General features: G+C 42.9%; 1 protein-coding gene across 1 annotated transcript in view; it reads left to right on the plus strand.

The window, feature by feature from the left end:
* The window catches only part of TUT1 (terminal uridylyl transferase 1, U6 snRNA-specific), a 32,887-nt gene extending 14,676 nt beyond the window's left edge, over window positions 1-18,211 (plus strand). Inside the window, exons 6-10 of the mRNA XM_082270350.1 lie at window positions 8,176-8,363; window positions 8,461-8,570; window positions 10,517-10,639; window positions 10,721-10,813; window positions 17,099-18,211. Coding sequence (XP_082126476.1) covers window positions 8,176-8,363; window positions 8,461-8,570; window positions 10,517-10,639; window positions 10,721-10,813; window positions 17,099-18,201 — 1,617 coding nt within the window. The 3' untranslated portion in view covers window positions 18,202-18,211. The remainder of the gene's footprint in view (window positions 1-8,175; window positions 8,364-8,460; window positions 8,571-10,516; window positions 10,640-10,720; window positions 10,814-17,098) is intronic.
* The last annotated feature ends 1,947 nt before the right edge of the window (window positions 18,212-20,158 follow it).

A 20,158-nucleotide genomic window follows, 5' to 3' on the forward strand; every position in this document is an offset into this window, starting at 1 on the left:
ATGTCATCAGGGATCAGAAGTCGGCAGCCGGAGCCCTGTTGTGCATGCTCTGCCGTGGCCAGTGACAACTAGCAGCCCCACAGCGGCTCGGCTATACCTCTGGAACCTCACCACCTTCTCCTATGACCACTATCCTGGAAGAGGAAGATGGATGACCCTAACAGTCTTTGTGTACTGTTCTCACCCAACCTCGGACAGTGAGTCACCAATTTTAACAGTGTTAAATAAACTTGTACTATACTAAGCTGGCGCCGCTCTCTCCTTTCTTGCATCTTCTATGAATTCTAATCTTTAGTTCTTTCCAAAGATGTTCTATTGGATTCAAGTCAAGTGATTGGCTGGGCCATTCTAGCAGCTTTATTTTCTTTCTTTGAAACCAATTGAGCGTTTCCTTGGCTTTGTGTTTGGGATCATTGTCTTGCTGAAATGTCCACACTTGTTTCATCTTCATCATCCTGGTAGATGGCAGCAGATTTTTGGTAAAGACTGTCTTGGTACATTTTTCTATTCATCCTTCCTTCAATTATATGAAGTTTGTCAGTACCTTTTTCTGAAAAACAGCCCCACACCATGATGTTCCCATCTCCAATACTGTTGGTATTGGGTGGTTTTTGGGGTGGTGTGCAGTGCCATTGAACCTCCAAAAATGTTATGTATTATGGCATCAAGAGTTCAATTTTGGTCTCATCTGGCCAGACTATATTCTCCCAGTATTTCACAGGCTTGTCTAAATGTTGTGCAGCAAACTTTAAACAAGCTTGAACATGCTTTTTCTTCAGCAATGGAGTCTTGTATGGTGAGCATGCATACAGATGATACAGATTAGATGGAAGAAAAATAAGTACCAGAGGATTAGACTGCTGGGTGGATATGGATACCCGCAGTGTAGTGGGAAATGACTCACTGGGACAGGTGGCGCCTATCCCTTCAACTGGCGAACACAGGGAAACTGTAAAAATCATTTTTGGAAAGCGCCAGAAGGAGTTCAAAGGGGGAGGAGGGGAATCGGCAAACTGCAGTTTATCCCAAAAAAAAGTAAATTTTATAACATGAATGGAAAATCACTTAACAAAAGCATGGCACATACACATAAGAGTTTAAAATATTATGACAACGTTGCCACTAAAAACACACATACCTGGGATTACCCACACACCACATGTACACAATATGCAATTGATTGTATCACTTAGTAATGCTAAATCTGAGATTCAGGTAGTGGTGGGTAGCAGGAAACCTCAGTGGTGTCAGCTGGCCACCAGTTCTACAGAAAGCACTTTGGACGTCTGCTCTCACCATTCACACCTATGAGCATGCATACAGACCATAGCAGTTGACTGCATTACTTATTGTCTTTGAAACAATTGTACCTGCTAATTCCAGGTCTTTCTGAAGATCTCCAAAAGTGGACCTTGGCTCTTGGACAACTCTTCTGGTAAACTATTTACACTCATCAGAAATCTTGTGAGGAGCACCTGGTCGTGGCCGGTTTAAGGGTGAAATGATGTTTTATTTCCAGAGTATGGCCCCAACAGTGCTCAATGGAACATTCAGAAGTTTAGAAAAGCGCTCTTTGCTTTTACCCATCATGAGATGTTTCTTGTGTGACACCTTGGTAATGAGACACCTTTTTAGAGGCTGTTGACAAGGGGCAGGATTGCTTTCTAATTACCGATAGATTTCAGCTGGCGCCTTGGCTTTCCATGCACCTCCCTTTCTTCATGTATTTAATACTTTTTCCATGTGTCATTCCATTTTATTAGACATAACTTAATTTCTGACCTTTATTTGTTTTTGTTTCTTTGTATGTACAGTGGATATAGAAAGTCTATACACCCCTGTTAAAATGTCAGGTTTCTGTGATGTAAAAAAAATGAGACCAAGATGAATAATTTCAGAACTTTTTTCACCTTTTTAATGTGACCTATGAGCTACTAGCCAGGCCTTAAGGGTTACTCGCCACCAGTTGCCCCACCCAACTCCTACACTGCCCCGCCCCTAATCCTGCCCCTAAACATGCCGTCATAAATTATCTCATAAAATTACACTGTTAAATGTTTTTGCATTAATGCAGAATTTACAAAAATAAATATCAATAACAACGTTTTCAGTGCCCATCAGTGCAGTCTCATCAGTGCCCATCAAGAGTCTGGAGGGCGGGGGGGGGCTGAAGAGCACTGGGGAGGGGCTGGAGGGGGGGCTGAAGAGCACTGGGGGGGCTGGAGGGGGGGCCATACAGAATTGGGGGGGCCAGCAAAAGAAAAAAAAAAAGTTGGATAGGAGGAGCAGTGGGGTGGCCGCATATAGAGGAATTGATCTTTCCATATTCCTCCTGCAACCGCTGAATGCCTGCAGAGAGGAGAATCAGGCATTCAGCAGCTGCAGGAGGAATATGGAAAGATCAATTCCTCTATATGCAGCCGCCCCACCGCTCCTCCTATCCAGTCACACAGGGAGGCTGCTCAATCCTCGGGCACTCACCTTCTTCCAGCCCCCGCGAGCAGAGCAGCACAGACTAAGGAAGCAGCTGCCTTAACATGAGGAGATGATAGGCGCGAGTACCGGCTTGACACCCCCATTGGTATGCCACTGCTGGCCGGATAATGTGAGAGTGCGGATTATCCAACTGTAACAGCTTTAATTGTAATTGCCGGGCACTCGCTGACACACAGTCCCGCCTCCTAGCCCGGCTTCTTTGATAGACGTCACACGTTCTGGTTGGCCAGGTGTTCTGTCTATCAAAGAAGCCGGGCTAGGAGGCGGGACTGTGTGTGCCGGCGAGCGCCCTGCAATTATAATTAAAGCTGTTACAGTGGGATGATCCGCGCTCTCACATTATCCAGTCCGTCGGCTGGCCGGCTTTCCTCTCCTCTCGCTCCCGGAGCTCGCCCTACATAATTTTCCACTCACAAAATGCGAGCAGGCGAGTGAAAAATTTGAGGGCTGCTATAAACTTTACAACTCAGTTGAACAACAAACTGAAATCTTTTAGGTGGAGGAAAGTAAAAATAAACTAAAATAATATGGTTGCATAAGTGTGCACATCCTTAAACTAAAACTTTGTTGAAGCACCTTTTGATTTTATTACAGCACTCAGTCTTTTTGGGTATGAGTCTAGCACATTTTGACTTAGCCATTCTTGTTTGCAAAAACAATCCAAATCTGTCAGATTGCGAGGGCATCTCCTGATTCAGATCACCCCACAGATCACCCCACAGATTTTCAATCGGATTTAGGTCTGGGCTCTGGCTGGGTCATTCCAAAGCATTATTCTTCTTCTGGTGAAGCCATTCCTTTGTTGATTTGAATGTATGTTTTGGGTTGTTCTGCTGAAAAGTTCCTTTTTATGTTCAGCTTTCCAGCAGAAGCCTAAAGGTTTTGTGCCAATATTAACTGGTATTTGAAACTGTTCATAATTCCCTCTACCATGACTAAGGCCCCTGTTCTAGCTGAAGAAAAACAGCTTCACTGTGCGTATGGCGTTCTTTTGGTGATGCGCAGTGTTGTTTTTGCGCCAGACACATCTGGAATTATGGCCAAAAAGTTCAGCCTTGTTTTCATCAGACCATAACACATTTTCCCACATGCTTTTGGGAGACTTCAGATGTGTTTTTGCAAACTTTATCCGGGCTTGGATGTTTTACTTCGTAAGAAAAGGCTTCCGCCTTGTCACTTTACACCAGACATATGACGAATAAGGGAAATTGTTGTCACATGTACCACACAGCTGGTACTTGCCAGATATTCCTGCGGCTCCTTTAATGTTGCTGTAGGCCTCTTTGCAGCCTCCCTGACCAGTTTTCTTCTCGTCTTTTCATCAATTTTGGAGGGACGTCCAGTTCTTGGTAATGTCACTGTTGTGCCATATTTTCTCCACTTTGACGACTGTCTTCACTGTGTTCCATGGTATATCTAATGCCTTGGAAATTCTTTTGTACCCTTCTCCTGACTGATACCTTTTAACCTTTTTGATTTTTTGGAAGCTCTCTGCGGACCATGGCTTTTGCTGTAGGATGCGACTAAGAAAATGTCAGGAAAGACCTATTAGAACAGCTGAACTTTGTTTGGGGTTAAGCAGAGGCACCTTAAATGATGGCAGGTGTGTACTGACTCCTACTTAACAGGAGTTTAAATGTGATTGCTTAAATCTGAACACAGTTATATCCCCATTTATAAGAGGGTGTGCACACTTATGCAACCACATTTTATTTTTTTACTTTTACTTCACCCCCCCTAAAAGATTTCAGTTTGTTTTTCAATTGAGTTGTACGGTTTATAGGTCACATTAAAGGTGGAAAAAGTTCTGAAATGATTTCTTTGTCTCATTTTTTCACATCACAGAAACCTGACATTTTAACAGGTGTGTAGACTTCTTATATCCACTGAATCCATACAATGGGTTGTTACCCACGGGGTGAAAATATCATGTCAATAGCACCTTTAGAAATATATTTACCTAGAAAACGATGACCTGTATAATGCTTATTTTACCCATTGTATGTATGTTTATAGGTATGTATGTTTGTGATAGATAGATATAGATAGATAGAGATATATATATATATATATATATATATATATATATATATATATATATATATATATATATATATATATATATATATATATATATATATATATACTATATTGTCAAAAGTATTGGGACGTCTGTCTCTACAGGCACATGAACTTTCATGGCATCCCAGTCTTAAGAGCCATACACACTATAAGATTTTCTGAAGACTTTTTCCTTCAGATTTACCTTTTCTATGTAGTGCAAGGGCCTGCCAGATTGCATACAAATTGAAAGTGTTTAGGTTTGACCTCATATTATATGGTTTTGGTAAATCTAAAGGAAAAAGTCTTCAGAAAATCTTATAGTGTGTATGGCCCATTAGTCTGTAGGGTTCAATATTGAGCTGGCCTACCCTTTGCAGCTATAACTCTTCTGGGAAGGCTGTCCACATGGCTGTCTATGGGAATGCTTGACCATTCCTCCAGAAGAGCATTTTTAAGGTCAGGCACTGATGGATGAGAAGGCCTGGCTCGCAGTCTCCGCTCCTAATTCATCCCAAAGGTGTTCTATCTGGTTAAGGCCAGGACTCTCTGCAGGACAGTCAAGTTCCTCCACCCCAAACTCGCTCATCCATGTCTTTTATGAACCTTGCTGTGTGCACTGGTCCAAATCATTTGGTGGAGGGGGGATTATGGTGTAGGGTTGTTTTTCAGGGGTTGGCATAGACATTTTGAACTATTTCATGCTCCCAACTCTGTGCAGTTTGGGAATGGCCCCTTCCTGTTTCAACATGACTGTCAGTAATCGTATAATAAAGGGCAATTAGTGAAAAAATTCAAACATTACACATAATAAATCAAAAAATGATTATACCAATTCATATCCTCAGTGTCATCATGCATGAAAAAAAAGTGTAAAAAAGACAAACAGTCCCCGTATAAAAAAGGTTAAATTCATAGCGTGCACTACAGACTCTTTAATGCTGCAAGTGATCACCACCAAGTGCTCCCCTCCGAGATAAGCATAATCAGCTTCTTACCAGATAGCCAGACCTTATTCAGGCCTGTAATCACTTTAGTGAGCTCACCCCTCACTCTGGGTGTATAGTAACTATCGTTCCCAGCTGACCATCAGATGATATTGCTTGGAGGGAATTATTCACACTCTTCACTATGGATGCTCAGACAGGATGGTATGGAGCATAGCAACAGAAAGAAGAAAAGCTCATTGCGCAAAATCCTTTCAATGGTAAAAGCTTATTTATTTAAAAAAAAAATCACAAATACAAGGAAATATACAGGGATTCATTATATACTCGTCCTGCGCCCCAGTGGACGTGCGGACGTCACCACTTTTTCCCCTGCCTGACGCACGTTTCATCATAACCGACCATCTGAATGGGGCAGTGGGGATAGCGGTGCTCACAGATTCCACAACTACATACATAAGCGCTAGAAGGCAGCACCACTTTCTCGGGACATTCAGCTTAACATAGACTACTCGGCCATAATACCAAAGTCCCATTGTTTATATGTCGACAGCCACATTACTGCCATCCGACTAGTAGTTTTTCATAGACCCTGATATGACCGGATATATTTTTAATTAAGTTAATGAAATCAGCTTTAATTCAGATACCGGGACCTGGTAGTAAACCCTTGTGGTCCCAAATAATCCAAATAGATGGTTATGCCAATTGATATAAGCATTATTTATGTTCAAATCCTCAGATGTGGCTGCATACCCTATAACTCACAGAAATATCACATAAGATAAATGTTTGGAGAATCTGTCCATGGCAGTGTCCACGGGACACGGCCAATGGGCCAATCAGAGTATTGGTTCGCTGCGGGTACCATATGACCGCCGTGACCAATTTCAGCAGACACATTACAGTTGTATACAATGAATGGGTTCCTTTCATGCCATCCATTGGATACAACAAAGTTGCTAGCTGTGATCGGTCAGTGTGATCACATCGTACAGACAGGGCCAATCACAGCTAATCAAAGCAGACTGAATCAGTCATATTCAGTAATTTGCTTCCTTAGAGTTGTAGTGCACTGCTATAAGCCAACAATGTGTAAAAAAAAAAAAAGAGAATCCTGATCACTTCCCCAGAGTAGTACAATGTTACTATGGTAACATTATATTGCTCTGGTCAGTGTGTTTAAAAAAAATAAATAATAAAAAAAAAAATAAAACAGGCTTCTTTCACACGATCGGCCTCCGTGGTCGGATCCGTGCTGCTCAGCGGGGGATCGACACACCGATCCCCCGCTGAGCAGGCAGGTGACAGCTCCCTCTCCGATCTGTGTGCGGAGAGGGAGATGTCAGAGCCCCATGCATCTCTATGGGGGAATCGGATGAGAGCGGACCTCCTGCAGCTGCTGAATGCCTGATTCTGTCTGCTCTCATCCGATTCGATCCCCTGGACGGATGGAAAATAAGGTTTCCATCCGTCCGGATTTCACGGACAGGATCGGATGCGGGTGTCAGCGGACATGTCTCTGCTGACATCCGCTGCCCCATAGGGATGCATGAGGGATCCGATCAGATCCGCCTAACAAACTGACAGGCGGATCTGATCGGATCGCTTGTGTGAAAGGACCCTTATGAAATATTAGTTTTTTGTACCGTCACCAGTCAGTGTCTCTGATTACTGCCACACCCGTTATGTTAGCGCTGTACTGCACTGGTGACAGTATGTAAAAAAAAATTCTTAATTTTCCAAAAAACTTCTGACAAATTACAACTTCAAAAAACTCGCCATGCCTCTTACTATATACCTTGGACTCTCTACTTTCCAAAAAGCGGTCATATGGGGGTATTTGTACTGTCCTTGCGTTTTGAGATAGGCCTTCAAGACATTAGGATTGATCAATTTTCGGATATATCCCGTAGTTTGTGTACCCTATAACTTTCACACAGACTAAATATTATACACGGATTTTCACCAAAGAAATGTAGCAAAGTTCACTTTGACCTAAATTTATGAAGAGCAGTTATTAATTTGCAATATTTTATAACCTAAAGGAAGAAAAACGTATTTTGTTTTTCAAAATTTTCAGTCTTTTTTCCTTTATTTAGCAAAAAGTAAAAAACCAGTGGTGAATAAAGATTATCAAAAGAAAGCTCTATTTGTGTGAACAAAAAATCTAGTTTGAGTACAGTGTTGCATGACTGCGCAATTTTCATTTTAATTGCGACAGGACTGAAAGCTGAAAATTGCCCTGAGCTGGAAGGGGGTAAAAATGCCTGGTATTGAATTGGTTAAAGGTTTACTTGTGAAAAGATGATTGTATACATAAAGTTGATTTAAAACGGTTTTACAAACTTTCCAAAAAAATAAACATGGAACCTTTTAAAAAAAAAAAAAAAATAAATAAAGTTGACACCCAAAAAAAAAAAAACTCTCTGCTAACCCTAAAGTTAAGGTGATTTTCAAGGATAGGTAAGATCATTCATGCCTTATTTTTGTTTTGTGCGTCTAAAGAGATTTTTTGGTGATTGTTATTTGCGTGTAAAGAGATTTTCTGGTGATTGTTGTTTTTCAAGTCTTAGAATTGTTAATGTATTTTGATTATCTCAATACAAACTCGGGGATACAGGAATAGTAAAGATGGCAGTGATCCGTTAACGGTTTTTCTCCCTTACAGAATATAACTCCTGGCCTGTCTTTGAAGGGTCTTTCCAATGAGGAAATTCTTAATGTAGTTGAGAGAGTTCTACGTCAGTGTGTTCCTGGAGTACACGGGGTTCAAAGTGTTCCTTCTGCACGGCGCCCAGTAATACGCTTCCAACACAAGACGTCAGGGCTCAGGGGAGATATCACTCTCAATAACAGGTAGCCTCAATATTTCAGTATGTTGTGTCAAAATTTGTTGTGTTTTTGTCGAATTTCAAATATATTTTACTATTTTGTTTCTATTTTTTAACCCTAGGCTTGCCTTGCGTAACTCCTCCTACTTGCGCCTCTGTTCTGACATAGACCCTCGCGTCCCACAGCTTGTGTACACTATAAGATACTGGGCTAGAGTAAACCAGCTAGCAGGTGAGAATCTAGAATAAGTGGAAGACTCAAAGTGCACTTAATATGAATTTCTTTATATACAGCCGTTAAAAACTGGAATTTAAAAAGTACATTTTCAAGAGCGAAGTGTGTTTTTTAAAGGATAGGATTTCTGAGTTTTTTTTTTCTTTACCCAGCTGATTTTCTCTCCATTGATTAACAATTGCCTTTGATATGCCTGCTAATGCATTACATGGACCTTATTAAAAGAGAAGTATGGAAAAAGCTTTTTTGGCCAAAGTTTCCTCTCGGGTCACAGGCGTGCACTTTTTTCTGCACTCATGTGGCCCAGATTCAGCTAACAGCAGGTTGTCAGCTGACATCGTAGAGCCAATCCAGGCTCTGCAAGGATCTTGACCCACCTAAATTTTTTTTTTTTTTCTAAAGCCCGTAGCATGTGCAACACTCAAAAGACTCCACCCGGTGCATAAAAAAGTGCACACACACAAGGTGAGAACACAAAAAAGCACAGGGTGTGCGAAATCGTATGGTCTTCCCTCCGAAGAGGTAGGACCCGAAACCTCGATCCCCCGGGGCGCAAGACTCCTGACAGGGATTTAAGGTACTTGTGGTCAGTCGGCCGAAACCAAACTGACCCCGTTCTTCAGGGGGACTGCCGAAACAGCCCACCCCAAGTACTAAGTGGAGCTCCCACAAAGGGAGACCCCATGAGAGAGGGCAAACTAAGCCAAAAGGCCATATCCACCCCCTCCCAAGACTCAAGGCAGGGCCCGAGGACCACACACTCCAGTCGTGCAAATAAAGAAAAAAGGTGAAAGTGCAGTGACAAACTCCAAAGAAAAGGACAAACAAACAAAAAGGTGGGGAAAAGGGAAGTGGGGAAAGTGCTTTTGTGCCATGTGAAGAACCAAGGCAGGCCTTCCAGCTGGAATAAAAAATTCCTCTGGTGCAAGCCAAAAGGCCTGTCCCAAGAGGCAGGTGTGAAAAAGGTGTGCATTGACCAAGGTGCCGAAAAAACTCACAGCGAGCTGCCCCTCACCAGTGAGAAATTCACTTACACTACGGGCTTTTTCAATCTCAGCCCCCGGCCAGACCGAGTGTAGCCTATCCCCACCAGCAGACATCAGAACCTGGACAGCTTAGAGAGAGCTTACCTACCACTGGGGACAGGCCTTTTGCAAGGCCAGATCAAAACCCAGGAGAGAAAGCCCTCCCCTCGCCATCCCGTTCCTCATCCCATTACATCTAGGAGCAGTTCCACCGGCCACCCAGTCAGACCGGCTTTCCTGCCCCTTCAAACTGGTTAGGACAGTTCAACCCATTCGAATCAGAAGGCGGCGGGCCCCACATGCTTTCCCAGATGACCTACTCCCCATACCTCAATACTCTGAGCGCTCCGGGTTTCGGTCATACTGGTACTAGCTAAGGCCCATACCAACTGATAAGAACAGATACTACACGTGATCTTAGCCAAAAGGCCGAGAAGCGATCTTGACCCACCTAAATGGCTGACCTGCAGCTAGTTCAGCGTTTAGCTCGTTGCTGAGATCCTGAGCCAGCCGCTCCCGCGCCCTCCACAGCCTAGAGCTCCAGTGAGTTATGGAGGGCTAGAGCAGAGAGCCTGTGACTGACAGTAATTGCTCAGTTCTTGGGCATAGAGCTGGTGGGGGATAGCTGCAGCATCGGACTGATGATGTAGCCATACAGGTGAGTATGTATGTTTATTTTTTTTGCTACCCCACACTTTTTTCCTTTTAAAGCTTTATAATTTAGGTATTATATATCTGTATCTATTACTGTACATCTTTTGTACCCATGTTTGTGAATTCTATGAATGGTTCCTCCCATGTTTAGGTTTGTTTGGTTCTGTAATATTCAGTAGATGTTAACTATTCACTGAGCGTGAATTGTCTAAAGAAAGCCAAGACGTTAATTTTCACGAATGCATCTATTTTCCCAACACTTAGGTAACCCATTAGGGGGTGGGCCCCTGCTGAATAATTACGCTTTGACATTGCTTATTATTTTCTTCCTACAATCAAGGAGCCCTGTGGTTATTCCCAGTCTAAGCCAGTTGAGAGAGATGGCTGGTGAGTGTCTTTTATAGCGTATATTGCCTGTAATGCATAGCATGTAGACATGTTGTAGCAGTTGACATATTTGTTTTTCAGCTGAAGAGGACACACATGAGATTGACGGCTGGGACTGCACTTTTCCCTCTGATCCCACACAAATACAACCTAGTAAAAATGAGCAGAGTCTTGGTGAGCTATTCCTTTTTCATTAATAGTTTATTTTCTGTGTATATTAGGTTATAACTTGAACATAAAATTATCCCGATTTAGCAAGTACCTGTAACCTAACATGTGAGAGATGCAACTATTGTGAATTTAATCTTGCAAAGGCCAGCTATTTATACCTTGCACATTTTTTTTTTTTTTGTTATTGTTTTAACAATCAATGACAATTCAAACAAAAAAGCCCAGTCATATAACACAGGATTATTCATTTGTATGCATAATGCTCATTTGTCATAAAAATTTGTGATCCTAAAACACATCACAAAATATAGATTGCATTTAATTAATATTATTTTCTAAAAATCAAAAAATGAAACAAAAACAGTTTGAATAACTGTAGGGCCCAGCAATTAATTAAAAGTCCAATCATTAGCTGGCAACATTCCATGTATAAATAGTAAAAGGGGAAAAAAAAATCAGTGCCATGTGAAAAAAAACACTGAATTAAATAAATAAATTAAAGTGAATAGTGCTCCAAAAATGCATAGTATATTGGTGATTGCATTCTACCTTTTAAATATACACTGTTTTAAAAAAATTAAAGGAACACTTTGAAAACACATCAGATCTCAATGGGGAAAGATATGCTGGATATTTATACTGATATGGACTGGGTAATGTGTTAGAAATGAAAGGATGCCACATCGTTTGATGGAAATGAAAATTATTAACCTACAGAGCAGTGGCGTCACTAGGGTTGGTGTCACCCGGTGCGGTAACTCATGGTGTCACCCCAACCCCTTTTAATAATGTTTTTTTTATGGCACTGATGGCCACTCCAGACCTTTGCCGCTCATCTCGTTTGCCTGCTCCCAGGACCCCAGCAATGTACAGTACACAGGAGGAGCCAAGCTGAGGAGGTGGGGTTCAGGTAACACACCCACCGTTCGTGACAAACACTGCTGGAGGAGGCTGCTGGTCTGAATAGATTATAACAAACTGCAATTTCGGCGGCCGCGAGACATAGAGGCAGCGGGTGGTGGGGCCACAGACCGGCAGCTTCGGCTCCCGCCTCAGGCACAGTGGTGTCACCAGTGTTGCCAACCTACCAGACTGAAATTCACTGACACGACACTCAAAATTTACTGGCACAGCCAAGTTTTTACTGGCATTTTCCAAAAGTTACAAAATTACAGGTTTAATTGCAAATTTCAGTGCATAAGCTACAAACAAGTACAATATGCAATTAGCAATGTGGTTTAAGATGGACATCAAGGTAAAATAACATATTTCTTATGTTATTTTTGATATAGTAAGCCAGATTAGATTATAACCCATCAGATTTTGGCACCCATGTCAAACTGGAGAGATTTCCCCTTAATTTCTGTTCCATAGCCATCACAGAAAGTGGGGGGAAATCCCTGGAAGCCACCAGGACCACCTGTCTGTCTCCATCACTCCATCCCTCCATCACCTCCTGTCTCCATCATCTTCTGACTCCATCACCTCCTGTCTCCATCACTCCATCCCCCATCACCTCCTGTTTCCATCCCCCCATCATCTTCTGACTCCATCCCCCCATCACCTCCTGACTCCATCACCCCCTGTCTCCATCCCTCCATCACCCCCTGTCTCCATCCCTCCATCACCCCCTGTCTCCATCCCTCCATCACCCCCTGTCTCCATCCCTCCATCACCCCCTGTCTCCATCCCTCCATGACCCCCTGTCTCCATCCCTCCATGACCCCCTGTCTCCTTCCCTCCATCTCCCCCTGTCTCCATCCCTCCATCACCCCCCGTCTCCATCCCTCCATCACCCCCCGTCTCTATCCCTCCATCACCCCCTGTCTCCATCCCTCCATCACCCCCTGTCTCCATCCCTCCATCACCCCCTGTCTCCATCCCTCCATCACCCCCTGTCTCCATCCCTCCATCTCCCCCTGTCTCCATCCCTCCATCTCCCCCTGTCTCCATCCCTCCATCTCCCCCTGTCTCCATCCCTCCATCTCCCCCTGTCTCCATCCCTCCATCTCCCCCTGTCTCCATCCCTCCATCTCCCCCTGTCTCCATCCCTCCATCTCCCCCTGTCTCCATCCCTCCATCTCCCCCTGTCTCCATCCCTCCATCTCCCCCTGTCTCCATCCCTCCATCTCCCCCTGTCTCCATCCCTCCATCTCCCCCTGTCTCCATCCCTCCATCTCCCCCTGTCTCCATCCCTCCATCTCCCCCTGTCTCCATCCCTCCATCTCCCCCTGTCTCCATCCCTCCATCTCCCCCTGTCTCCATCCCTCCATCTCCCCCTGTCTCCATCCCTCCATCTCCCCCTGTCTCCATCCCTCCATCTCCCCCTGTCTCCATCCCTCCATCTCCCCCTGTCTCCATCCCTCCATCTCCCCCTGTCTCCATCCCTCCATCTCCCCCTGTCTCCATCCCTCCATCTCCCCCTGTCTCCATCCCTCCATCTCCATCCCTCCATCTCCCCCTGTCTCCATCCCTCCATCTACCCCCTGTCTCCATCCCTCCATCTACCCCCTGTCTCCATCCCTCCATCTACCCCCTGTCTCCATCCCTCCATCTACCCCCTGTCTCCATCCCTCCATCTACCCCCTGTCTCCATCCCTCCATCTTGCCCCTGTCTCCATCCCTCCATCTTCCCCCTGTCTCCATCCCTTCATTAAACTGTCCATCCAACCTTCCCTCCCACCACTTCACCCTCCATTATTTTCATTTTTCCATAACTCCATCGTTTTATCTCTTGCTCCATCCGTCCCTTGCTTCATTTGTCTGCCCCTTGCTTCATCTCTCCATCATACTGTCCATCCAAAAATCCTTGTGCCCTATATCCCTCCCCCTTTTCTACCCACCATCACTTTTATCCTATTATTCTGTCTGTCTCTCACTCTATCTTTCCATAACTCCATCCCTCCATCACCCCATCCCTATATCCTTTGCTCTATTGTTCCATTTCTCTGTGTCTCTTACCATCCCTCCATGCCTTGCTCCATCCCTTCCTCTATCTGTCACCCAATCTATACCTCCATCCCTTACTCACTCCTCACTCTTTCCATCTCTCTGTCCATCTTCCTCCCCCATCACTCCACCACTCTGTCTTTCCATTATACACTAATAAAAATACTCCAGAGCACTTCCACTGCAAATGTGCTCTCTACTTACTCTGATAGGTATATAAATGGTAAACACCTTAAGACCACCAAGCACAATAAATAAATAATGATCATACAGTATACAGTCCATACACACTATACACTATGCACATTTAATCTGAAAATCAGCCTGATCTGTCATATTGCTGCTGCCTCCCCTCTCCTGGCATGCTTGGATTTGTAGTGCCACAGACACATGAGGTAGTAGTGCAGGAGAGGAGTCTGTGCCTGAACTGGACTGATGAGCAGGTAAGGGATAGGGATTCTAGGGAGGTGTATTAGACATTGGGGGTAGAATGTAGAAAATATCCACCCTTCAGAAGCAGAGTAGATCTCACAAAAAAAAAAAAAAAAAAAAAACAGACAGCAGCCTGCTAGAGAGAGCACATTCTCTCCCCCCTCCCTCCTCCTCCTTCTTCCCTCATCTAAGACAACAAGCTACCGACATAACATGTTGCAGAGTTTAGCCAGCAGCAGCCAGCTTACCTTACTGCTAGGCTAAACAAGTCTGTCCTCCACTGCAGACTGGACTTCTCCCCCCTCCCGGCATCTCTTCTTGTTTAGATCAAATAAGGCGCGCTGGAGAAGGGGGAGGGTGCAAGTAGCATCAGAAGCACTCAGAAAGATCATTGGAGACTCGTCTCAGCAGGTTCCGGAACTCCAAGCATCACAGACACAGGCTGAGACAGGCTGTTTTTTTTTTTTTACTGGCAGCCTTTTTACCTTCTACTGGGTGTCACCCTCCCTCGATGGACACCCTGGTGCGGCCCGCCCCCCCGCACCCCGCTTGTGACGCCTGTGCTACAGAGTGCTGAATTCAAAGCCCCCCCCCCCCCCGAAAATCATAGTGAAAAAACGATGCAGCAGGCTAGTCCATTTTACTGAAATTTCATTGCAGCAACTCAAAATGGTACTCAGTAGTTTGTATGGCCCCCACGTGCTTGTATGCATACCTGACGTTGTCGGGGCATGCTACTAATGAGATGACGGATGGTGTCCTGGGGTATTTCCTCCCAGATCTTGACAAAGGCATCACTGAGCTCCTGAGCAGACTGAGGTGCAACCTGGTGGATTTAGGTCAGGCAAGTTTGGGGGCCATTCAATGGTATCAATTCCTTCATCCTCCAGGAACTGTGGCTGCATACTCTCACCATGTGAGCCCGGCCATTGTCATGCACCAGGAGGAACCCAGGACCCACTGCACCAGCCTAGGGTTGGACAATGGGTCCAAGGGTTTCATCCTGCTATCTAATGGCAGTCAGGATGCCATTGTCTAGCCTGTAGAGGTCTGTGTGTCCCTCCATGGATAGGACTCCCCAGACCATCAGTGACCCATTACCAAACCTCTCATGCTGAACGAAGATACAGGCAGTATAACATTCTCCACGTCATCTCCATCTCCAGACGCTTTCACATCTGTCATGTGCTTAGGGTGAACCTGCTCTCATCTGAAGAGCACAGGGTGCAAGTGGTAGACCAATCGAGCTCCACGGTGCCGGGCAGTGAGCACAGGGCCCACTAGAGGATGTTGAGCCCTTAAGCCACCCTCCTGAAGTCTATTTCTGATTGTTTGGTCAGACATTCACACCAGTAGCCTGCTGGAGGTCATTTTGTAGGGCTCTGGCAGTGCTCATCCTGTTCCTCCTTGCACACAGTAGCAGATACCGGTCCTGCTGATGGGTTAAGGACCTTCTATGGCCTTGTCCAGCTCTCCTAGAGTAACTGCCTGTCTCCTGGAATCTCCTCCATGCTCTTGAGACTGTGCTGGGAGACACAGCAAACCTTCTGGCAATGGGACGTATTGATGTGCCATCCTGGAGGAGTTGGACTGCCTGTGCAACCTCTATAGGGTCCAGCTATTGCCTCATGCTACCAGAAGTTACACTGATCCCAGCCAAATGCAAAACTAGTGAAAAATAGTCAGAAAAGATGAGTAGGAAAGAAAATGTCAGTTGCCTTCACCTGTAGGAGTTTCTCATTGTTGCCCATCTAGTGCACCTGGTGTTAATTTTGTTAACACCAAAGCAGCTGAAACTGATTAACAACCTCCTCTGCTACTTAACTAACCATATCAATATCCCAGCAGTTCGATTTGATGGTATACTCTGATTAAAAAGTGTTCCTTTCATTTTTTTGAGTAGTGTATAATACACACCAAAAATGAATATAGCACAGAATACAATAAATGTGCAACTTGTCAAATAATGTGTAAAATAAACTAACATATACATTTTTATTAATGATTCATAAAGTGTCCATAAATACGAAACTGTCTCATGCACTCAATTTATGTAGTAAATAATGTGTCCCATGCATTCAAACTCCTATACTGAATAAAGTGTCCCATGCAAGAGAAAATTCCAGTGCAAAGTTCTTGTGAAAAACAAAGTTCATTTAACAAAGTGCTGGTGCTTCAAGCAGTATTATCTAACTAACACCACACAAACTTCTCACCAAATACAATTAACATCAAGTGTTCTCCATAATTTCATATGTCCAATGCAATTCTTTTCTAGCCACTTTGGGGTTAAACCAGTCTCCTCTCCTTTCCTAGACCACCATCATTCTTGCTCAAGACCATAAATAGGAAACAAAAGACACTACATTGTGTAAAACCCTTTTATTAAAAACTGCTAAAAACCACAATGCATTTACATGAGTGTCTACCCCGGGACATCGGATAACATCACATATAGATCACTTGGTAATGTCGGTCATGTAAATTAAGATAAATTAAGTGTACATTAAGACATGGAAGCTGATGACTGATGCTAAACATACCATTGAAACATAAAATATTAAAATATAGATTTCAGTATCTACCCAGCATGCCAAATTACCTGTATAGCATGCCTTTTATGTTGCAGTGGCCAGCTGCTGAAATGCAGTTACTTTACACATCTAATTAGATACTCCAATGTAAATAAAGTGTATCATCTAATGATGAACTCTTTTTTATGTTAATATACAGTTGTATAAATATGTACAATATACAAAAAAACCTAGATGTAAACAAGCAAAGAATATATCTGGAAAGAAAGATGTTATGGGGTGTTTTTATTATTTCCAGTATATAATGGAAATATAGCTTTTAATAGTTTTTCATTACTGCTTCCAATTAATGTTGTTCTCTTTTGTTACTCAGGTTGTCTTCTGTCTGAGTTTTTCTCCTTTTTCTCTTTGCTGGATTTACATTCAAGCATCCTCTGTCCTCGAGATGGTGTAATTATCACTCTTCCTTTTACCTCTCCACTTCCATCCTGGGCTGATGGTTTTCGCCTAGGTGCATTCAATGTCCAGGATCCGTTTGAATTGAGTCACAATGTCTGTAGTAATGTCAGCTCAAAAACAGCTCGACGTTTCAGCTCACAGTGTATCAGTGCTGCAAAGATCTGTCGTTTACCTCTTTATTGTGCACGGTCATTATCCCGCCCTTGGGGAATAATTTTATTGTTATCACCCAATACTTCTGAGGGCAAAAAGAAAGAAGGTATAGAAATCTCCATTCCTTTAACGGGGACTTCATTGAAAGCTGTGACTTTGGCTGTCAAGAGGGTCCTAGTAGAAGTGTTGTTATGTAGTTGTGAGGAGGATTCAAGCTTGAATAACGAGGCAGAAAATACAGGAGGAGAAAAAGATGAAATGGAAAGAAGTGTAGATGAAGGCGAACAGGCAGTGTCACACATGGAGGGGCTCATCATTGGTGATGAAAAGTCAGAGTTTAAAGGTGAAGAGTTAAATAAGGATGGGATGAAAACAGAACCACATGGAAGGAAACGAGAAAACATAGAGGAAATCCAGAATGATAACAAAAGAAGGAAGGTGGAAAGTACACATGAACATTTGATCTTGGAGCAAGAAAGTGCAGTTCCTGGAAAGAAAGTACGTAAAAAAGGCAAAAAGCGGAAAGAACTTGCAAAGGAAAATATGTCACTCATGAGGATTAGTGTATGGCATCAAGTGTGGGAAGGTAGACGCAGACAGCGAAGGAACAAGCTTGGAGAGATGACCCAGAGAATAGAAATAGAGACTGCAGTGTCCCATGCTTTGTCTTCTGAGACAGCAGGTGGTAAGCCGTGCAAACCTTTATTGGAAATGACTGTAAAGACCGAACAGACAAATGAGGGAAATGCACAGCTGCACCTTACTCCAGAGGTAGATAATTATCAGTGCAGCACAATCTTCTTACACTTTTTAAAGAGCTTTTTGCCTCAGATGGTACAAGAAGTTTTAAATGGTCATGACTGAGTCATTTGGATATCTTTTAGATATGATTCATATACAGGAAAAAAGCTATCAGGCTTCAGTGCTGCAAGTTTGCAAGGCAGCAACTTGGTCATCTGTGCATATGATTATAAAATTCTACAGAGTAGATGTTTTGGCATTTATGTTTTGGCATCTTCGGATGCTTTTTTTTGCCACAAGGTTTTGCAGGTTGCTGTTTAAAGAGAATCTTTTTTGTTTCTCTTTGAGGGTGTATTTTTTTTCAAGGTGAGCTCCAGTTGTTCCTGGTTGGCTAGGTGTTTAGCCTTTGTGGAATTACGTCTTTCTTCCCACCCCTCGTGATTATACTGCTTTGGGATGTCCCATTGGTCTAAACATGATGGAGCTGCGTCTGTCGATGAGCGATAGAGAAAAATGGATTTTTGTAAGAACTTACCGTAAAATCCTTTTCTCTGAAGTTCGACAGACTCCGCACCTACCCCTCTATGGATTGCTGGTACCCCTCTACTTCTGAGTGAATGGGGTTTTTTGTCTTCTAAACATTGCTTGCAACTAAAGTGATTGCTGATAGCAGAGTGTGTGGGGTTATGCCTGCAGGGACAGCCCCATAGGCGTTAAGCTTTTTTCCTGCCTAGTGCCTATTCCTGATAGGAGGAGCATAACCCAAAAGATCTAAAGATGATGGAGCTGCGTCTGTTGATGAACTTAAGAGAAAAGGATTTTACAGTAAGTTCTTACAAAAATCCATTTTTCTTTTTTTATTATTTCTTGGCCCTAGTGGACTAGTTTACCAGCCTGTATACTAATGTAAATAAAATTTTATAATATAAAAAGGCTTAAAGATGTGCTTTATTTAATGGTTGCTCCTTTTCAGCTCAATTAGATTTAGTGACAACATTGATGAGTAAATATAATTATATCTGTGTATGATTTTAGTTTTTATATTTATCTTACAGGCAATGTGTAAAATTTAGGCTTTCTATAGAATGCCTTATCCAACACATTACCTGTAACATTTATACTGTGTGTATGTATGTGTGTGTGTGTGTGTGTATATATATATATATATATATATATATATATATATATATATATATATATATATATATATAATATTAGCAATTTTCAAGACATTAACATGCCTAGATATTATAATACATTGCCTAGGCAAAGTATAGTAACATATACAATATGTATACCTCTGAAAAGGCTCCAACAAAAAAGAGGACCAGCCTTTTTATACGTAAAAGATAAACTGTATGTTTAGTTGGAATAATTGTAGGATTAAGGAATTTCAGTTATAAAAGGTACATAGCTATGTTCACTTGGGAGTATTTTTTTTTTTTTTCTTTTTTATGTAATATTTATTTAAGGCAAAATAGTAAGATAATGACAACAATAGCTTATCCGGACATTTTTGTGATAATGGAAAAAAAAAAGGAAAATAATAAAGTGAGCAGACTAATGCATGCACTATTATGCATTGTACATCACATCAAGGCAAAAAAAAAAAAATACTGATTAGGTCCAAAGGTGAACCTCGATGTCTGATCTTTCTTAAACAAATAAATCTAGCATAGATCCATCCCGCCAGCCTTCAGTGCCGGTTCACACTGATGCGCTTGCGATTGTAATGCGAATTTGCGGTGCGAGTTTACCTTGCGTTTTTCCATAGTACAGCGCGATTGCAATGCGAATCGCATTGCGTATAATCATGTTAATTAGCTCAGGTGCGATTTTTGCTCCAGCCAATCCAAATGAAATGGGTGTTAACTTCCGGTGGACTTCCTGGTCTTTATGAGGAGAGTACACCGTGGAGTGTGAGCTGTGGTTTTGTTTGGAGATTACGTTGTGGAGAGTGTGCTGTATTTTGGTGTATTGCCACTATGTTTCATTTGCCTTTGGTCATGGCAGCAGTTGCTACTGCCACTGCTGCAGTCTTGATCAATAAGGACAGGAGGAGGAGAAGGATGAGGATGAT

The sequence above is a fragment of the Pelophylax lessonae genome, assembly GCF_965119305.1.
Source record: "Pelophylax lessonae genome assembly, chromosome: 10".
NCBI lineage: Eukaryota > Metazoa > Chordata > Amphibia > Anura > Ranidae > Pelophylax > Pelophylax lessonae.